The sequence below is a fragment of the Fukomys damarensis genome, unplaced genomic scaffold, assembly GCF_012274545.1.
Source record: "Fukomys damarensis isolate Sample0158 unplaced genomic scaffold, DMR_v1.0_HiC HiC_scaffold_5, whole genome shotgun sequence".
Lineage (NCBI taxonomy): Eukaryota > Metazoa > Chordata > Mammalia > Rodentia > Bathyergidae > Fukomys > Fukomys damarensis.
Genome location: NW_022900917.1, coordinates 84,364,756 through 84,371,802, shown reverse-complemented (window position 1 = coordinate 84,371,802; position 7,047 = coordinate 84,364,756). Strand labels below are relative to the sequence as shown.

The window sequence follows — 7,047 nt, the reverse complement described above, 5'->3', positions numbered from 1 at the left end:
CCTCTCCTCTCCTCTCCTCTCCTCTCTTCCAGTACCAGGATTGAACTCTGGCCTGAGCCAAATCCCCGGCCCTATCCTTGCTTCTCAAAGTCTCTGTACCTCTCTAGACCTGGCTTGCATTCAGGAGCTCCTACCCCCTACATTTTCTAAGCCAGGATCAGAGTTGACTGTGTACCTGGCACCTCCGAACCCTCACTGTTGTAACCATAATGATTTAGGCATTAATTGTGACACAATTTCTGTGGCTCTGGTATCCTTTTGCAGCTGTGGGGGTGGAGGTGCAGCCTCTTGAGCCTGAGGTGGTAGGAATGGTATCTGAAGCTCCTGTGACTGATTTTAGCAGTCATCTCCTGAGCCTGGGATGGCAGGGATGGTACCCAAGGTGGAAAAAGAGGCCTTTCAAGTTGGATTAGCACAGAAGAGGAGCTGGCTTGCTAACTGCTGACCTGTTAGGGGGTACTTGTCAAGCCAAGGTGACTGGTGTAGCCTTGCCCCTGTCAGTGCATGGTTGTAGGGCCTCATTTTCCCTCCAGGCTCTCTGTGCATCAACCTGCCGAGGGACATCCAGTAGTCCTCCACCACCATCTGTGCCAGTAGAGGGGCTTGTGGTTGCTGGTTGTCCCTCCCTGCCTCATGGTCAAGCTGTCTCTCCTAGGTCACAGGCACCAGAACAGGCCCTGGGCTGGTACAAAGCTGGTATCTCATCAGAGGCTGGAGTGAGGGGGAAAAAGTCTTTTCTGAGCACTGGTACAAAATGAGTCGAATGTAGAAAAGTTGCCTTTGGCTAGCAACACTGTGGCCTATCAGGGACTGCCCTGCTAGATCCTGAGGTAGAGGTGGTTCCAGAGCCCCTTGTCAGGCAGGGGATTGGGGACCATGAGAGAGGACAAGAAGGGAGAATGGTTTATGGCACAGGACAGCAGAAATCAATATGGCTTCTGTATGAGCTGAGCCATGACAGCCTTTTAAAGCTGTCTTTAGCCAGTGAAGAGTATAGACAGTTTGGAGATATTGAAGAAGTGTCAGGGTAGCTGTTGATAAAAAGCAGATTAGGCAATATACAAAGAAAGTTGAATCATACTGAATTAGGGACAGAGAGCCTGGCTGGCAGAATGCCTACTGCGCTTCAGCACCATAGCTCCAGAGCCATCCTTGTGGCCTAGCTCCTTGCCCTCAGCCTGGGAGGGTCCTTCAAACAGGGCAGTCCTGCTGACCTGAGAATCTGGTGCCAGGAATCAGCCTTCCTTTGGGGCTGGCCCCCTGCCTGGCCTGTCACTCATTGGTGCTGCTGCTGTCAGGAACTTGGCAGGTGTCTAGACTCCTATTGGATAGGTCATATTCTCCTCTCAGGCTCTATTTCTCTTGTCCCACGGCATGGGTGCCTCTGGTGACTGCTCTTGGAAAATTCTGCACTCAGGCTATTCTCGTGCCTGACTGGGATGAAGGGGATTCTAGAACTGGGCAATTTCTTGGGCCAGAACCCTGCTGTGAACAGCTCCTACAATCTTAATGCTGGTCACCTCAGTACTGAGGCCCTGGTTCTCCCACTTCTAGCCCACTATCAGTGAGGCTCAGTGGTGGATGGACAGGAAGCTGTGGTGCTGGTCTGGGCCATGGTTGGAAGTCTTTTGGGTCTTTGCCCCTGTGGGTGGGTGAGTGAGGCCCCCATTCACTGTCCTTTGTTCTTTCCCGATGAAGCTGGTGCTGCTTGTGTTGGCTGCTGGGTACTGGAAGACCAGGGATACTCACCTTGGCTCTTGGTGTGGTCCGGTGCAGGAGGGCAGGAGCAGCCTCTCTGGGTTGGCAGCTTCAGGCAGCTTTTGCACAAAGCAGTAATTCCACTTTCATCTTATTCATTAACCACTTGTGAAATTAGCAACTCATTTTCTTCTAGTTATTTCCCTTTGAAGTTCCATAAAAATCTGAACTCCCTCTCAACTGCTGCCTGCATCCTCTAAAACAGAGTGAGAGCATGACCTCTGCCTGCATCCTGCCATCTGGGAGGCCTCCCAAGGAAGGAAAGCCAGGTCAGCGGCTCTGCAGACTGAGAGCAGCCGGTGCTGGGTAGAAGCAGACTTGGACTCCCCAGCTTCCTTTCCTTCCCATAGCACCTCCTTGGGGTTGAGGAACTCAGTGAATGGCTGCTCTTGGGCTGCCCCCATCCAGCCCCTCATTGGCCTGGGGGTGGAGAGGCCAGAGGTCGGAGCCCCAGTGTCTCAAGCCAGAGCTGGAGCCCTGCTGATAGATGGGGCTCATATCCCATTCAAATATGATGCCAGCAGTTTTTCTGTAGTTTGTCTTCCATTGCGGTAGTAAAGTTTTTAATTAGGAAAGCTAATGAGATCGATTAGTCATTAGAAGTGACCTCTGGACGGCGGGCGGAGAGGGCTGCATGTGTGGGCCTGATAACGTGGCATGGGCATCATGGGCAATAAAAGGCACAAGGGGCTTGATTTGAGTGAAGCGTGCCATTGGGGATACATCATGCGGAGAAAAAAAATTACAACCCTGGGAGTCTGTAATGAAGGGAATTAAACCAACATCCTATCTAAATAACATGATTATCTACACAAAACCCCTCAGCCAGCAAGGAGGGGTGGGCTGCCTCTGCCTTGTCCTTGGGGGAGGGCCCAGGCTGTTCCTGACTGCTGGTTTGGCTGGCCTGCAGCTCTGTGGCTTTGCTACCCGCCCACTGGGAGGGGCCGGCCTCCCTGGAACAGGCCTTTCTGGGTTGCTGTGCAACAAGCACTGTCTCTGGCTCCTACAGGCCCATCAGGTTATTGTCACAAACATATCTAGGAAAGGTGGCCTAGAGGTGTGCTGTGGGGGATGCAGCCCCACTTGGCAGTGTTGTGGGCTACATCCTGTCCTCTATGAGTCCCTCCCCTCAGACTTTACCACAGAGGAGGTGTGGGAAGCACCTAGTCCCTTGGGCAGGGACAAGAGATTGCCTTCTAAAAAGTAGTCTGCTTTGTTCCCTTGTATTTTTGGGGTGTGATAATTGGGCACTAAATAAATAAGATGCAGAAAGTTAGACATTTGAGCTGTGGTAGGCAGAGGAAGGTATTTCTCTTGAGGCTTGTCAGCAGGCAGGAGTTTGGGGAGGCTCCAGGTCTCAGCCTTGGTGCTGCCGCCTGGTGCTGTCTCCTCTGAGCTGATCCACTTAGGTAGAGGCTATCTTATTATCAGTGGGGGAAAGGACCTTCCTGGAAGGGGTAACTTCTTTCTGTGAACCAGGAAGGGAAGGTGGGCTTCCATCCCCCAAGGTCCGGGGAAGGTGATTCTAGCAAAAGGGACATTGTGGGCTGGGAAACAGGAGTGGGGTCCAGCCAGGTTTCTGGGTTCCCTGGCCCAGGCTGCAAGGTGGAACATAAACCCTAGTATCACCTGGTCCTTTCTCCTGCCACATGGGGTGTGCATGGCTCTGTGATCTGTATCCCAGTGGCAGTTGTGGGCAGCCTGGGAGACCAGTGGTATGTGCTCAGAGTGGCTGGTTGCAGGTTGACAGGTGAGTAGCCCAAGGCTTCCCTGCAAACCTGGGCACTGGGGTTGGGAATGACAGTGGAGTTCTGAGCTGTGTTCTGATGGACACTCCTCCTCCAGATGCTGCCCAGATGGACCAGGTCTCTGAGGTAATAAGGTCAGCCCAGGGTTATTGATAACTTAAGGAGTCTGTTCTCTGGCTCTTAGTTGGAACAAGCTACTATTGATTTTCATTGGACTCTCCTTGCTTGTAAGACCTTGAAAATTCAATTCAACAAACATTTATTTATTGATGCCCACTGTATACCAGGCTCTCCCCTGTATCCCAAGTGTGTTGAGAGGAAGAAGGTGGTGCTCAGAGCTGAAGATTTGTTTACTTTGGTCACTCAGGAGGCCCAGGGGACTCCAAGCATTGTGACTTCATACTTTGTTTCCTGAACTCATTTTCTCCTTACTGCTTCCTGTGCAGTCCTCAGAGACTCAGAAGGACAGAGAGACAGATGGGGTAGGGACAGAAAAGGACAGAGACTGAAAAAAGGGGACCTGATACTGGGGTTTGATGGCAGCTATCATCTAGATGTTGCTGTGGCCTCTCCTTGCCAGACAGCTGCTTCTAATTCCTGTCTTCAGTCCTTGGGACCAGAGGTGGCCCTTGTACTGAACACCATCTTTTGCTCAGCACTGACCCAGGCTGAGCATATGCAGCTTGTACTCGATCCCCTTGAGGGGCTGTATCTGTGACAGACTCTATGGGGTAGGCTCTAGGGACTCTCAAGGACTTTGACCCTGTGTTCCTGTCTCGTCCAACATATGGACTGATGAAGGACCTAATAGAGGGATTAGGGACATCTGCAGGAGGGGATCTTGTCAACATGTTGACAGGGACAGGCAGTGATGTTTCTTGTGTGAGTAGAAGCCTAGTAGTGTTGAGACCTTGTCTCTGAGGACTGATGGCCAAGGTGTTGTCTAGGACCAGGCCATGAGATTTCTGTTGTGCATGTCTGTGGGTGAGGAGTCTCTGGAGCCAGTCCAGCTGGTCCTTTGAGTGTATGGTATTGAGAGCCTAGGGGGCAGGCAATCCCCAGGGCATCCGGCAGATGTGTATAGATTAGAAGAGAGCAAACACTCGCACCCACCTGGGCGGTTTGGGCAGGGACTCCTGCTTGGGGACCTATACTCTGGGCTAGAGGGGAGCAGGCATGAGAGGTGGCCATGTTAGCTTTAATTATCTGGGCAGTTAGAGCTGTACATTATGAAAGTCGGGCAATTAGACACGTTCCTTGAAGCTGTAGAGAAATTGCTGGCTATCAAGTGGAAGGGAACTCAGGCAGAGCATATCCCTGCTAATTGCATAAAACATTCAGCAAGAAAAAAGCTGTTGTGGATATCATCCTACAGAATGTTATGAAAAGTGATTAAATATATAAATCTGTCTGGCACAGGGGTGGGATGGTACCCAGAGAAGAGGTGAGCACTCAGTGTCCCTCCTTTATGTGTGGGGACAGGGCAGGGTCTCCCCTGGCACCAGCCTCCTGGACCAACCATGGGGTTTGAAGTCTGGGGATTCCTGGTATGGGTGCCTACCTGTGAAGCCTCCTAGTCAGCAAGGGCCTGGGTTACTGAACTTCTTGCTTTCTCAGAGGCAGTCATTCAATATCCCCTATTCAGCCTGTCAGGCAGCCTGGAAGATGTATAGGGACTGTGCCCTGCTCTCCTGGCAGCTACACCAGCCAGCTCCTGAGCCCTTGGCTGCCAGGCTTTGGGCTGTGTGAGTGAGCTAAGTGGGGTAGGCTCAGGTGGGAGGTGATGGAGAGTTCTGTATCTGCGGAGGAGGTGTCAGAGAGGCAAGCTTTGAGGTCACCTTCCCCATCCCTGACCTGGCTGACCTCTCTGACCCCTGCATGTGCCCTGGGTTTTCTCTACAGTGTCCAGCATGCACACTCTGCGGACTCCACCTACCAGCAAAGTGATCAAGACCCGCTACCGCATCGTCAAGAAGACTCCAGCTTCTCCGGTCTGCACCCCACCCTTTACACTGTCTTTGCCCTCTTGGCGGACCCGGCGGCTCTCACTATCCAGGTAGGAAGACCTTATCAAGTCTCCTGAGGTCCTGGGCACCAGGCTGTCTGGGAATTGTAGGCTGCAAGTTGGCTGTAGGAATCAATCTTGTTTAGGAACTGTATGATTTAGCAGTTTGTACACCAGATATACAGTTAGCCTGCAAGTGTCATGTGTTCGCAGAGACACTTAGGTGTGTACGCACTTGCATGCAGAAGCATACCCTCTGCTGTTAGCAAGCCTGTTAGCTAGTAGGGCCTTACGTACTACAGAAGCAGCACCACCTATACAGTTGGGCCCCCATGATGAGTTGCTTCTGGTCATCTATTGGAGAGAAACTTCAGAGCTGGCCTTCCAGTACCTGTTGTGCCTGAGAACAGTGGGGAGGGGACATTCCATCTGAGGAGTGTTCTGTGGCTCCCTTCCTGGGGGCTCCTTTCGGGAAGGCCCTGACACCCACTGATGGAGGTGGCCCAAGCTCTGTGTTCTAGGAGGCTGGGTCCAAAGGTCTCTTCCTTTACTAAGGCAGTGGTGTCCCACCTCTAGGTCTGGGCAGGGGTGACAGCTCTCTGGGTAGGTGAGAATTGGGCAGTGCTAGAGCTTGTTCCTAGGGGAGCCATGAGGGCCACAGATCACAGGGCAAGTTTGCCAGGCCATATGGCATTTCCAGGGGTCTGCCACCTGTGTATGGTGGCTGCCTGGCCATTGCTTCTGCTGCTACCCAGACAATTGCAGGCCTAAGATAGCTTCAGGGGCTCTTATCAGACTGTGTAGACAGAGCACATCCTGACCCTGGGGCCTGTGGCAGGTGAGCCCACCCAGCTCATCTGTCTGAGGCCTACCGCCTCTTCTCTCACCTCAGGCCATGCTAGGGTTGGCCCTGTTGCTGACTGTTCTGAAGGCAATAGCTAGAAGTATATTTTAAATTAATTTTACTGCACTTTTGGTAATATTTTTGTTTTAAATAGATTTATAAGCATCTTGGGGGCTATTTCTACAAATTTATGAAGATAATTTTTACTCTCTCGATAAGGTTAAATTTACACCTGCTATTTCCATATTAATTCACATTGCTAAGTGGATCTAATTTTCTTCCGTTCCTCTATCTGGTGAGCATGGCCTTTCCTAATGCAATTTCCCCTTCACTAAATCACTGTGATCGGGAGTCATGATCGAGCTAAATTAACTTAAATTAATTTACTTAATAAGAGCCCCAGATCATCATGAATGAGGTTCAGATTTATTGATTCTCAGCTCCTAAGAACCTCCCCTTCCTGTAGTTGGCATCTGGCCTGATGTCCCTCCTCTCGCAGAGCCCGGCTGGGGGCCTGAGGTAGGCCTGAGGGACCTAATGTGCCTCTCCCTCCAGCCTCTAAGGGAAGGACATCCCAGGTTGGGCACCATCTGTGCCTACCCAGGAGGGCCTGAAAGGTTCAGTGCCCAGGGCCTAGTGGGTTGAGGTAGTTACAGAGGAGACAAGTGGCCAGTGTAGTCCTGAGGGCTGAT

The 7,047-nt window shown here is 51.7% G+C and overlaps 1 protein-coding gene across 2 annotated transcripts in view; it reads left to right on the top strand.

Moving 5' to 3' along the window:
- Positions 1–7,047, top strand: part of Zc3h3 (zinc finger CCCH-type containing 3) — an 89,290-nt gene that overhangs the window by 31,622 nt on the left and 50,621 nt on the right. For both annotated transcript variants that reach the window (XM_010639255.3, XM_010639256.3), the window contains exon 4: positions 5,409–5,562. In XM_010639255.3, the coding sequence (XP_010637557.1) occupies positions 5,409–5,562 (154 nt within the window). The remainder of the gene's footprint in view (positions 1–5,408; positions 5,563–7,047) is intronic.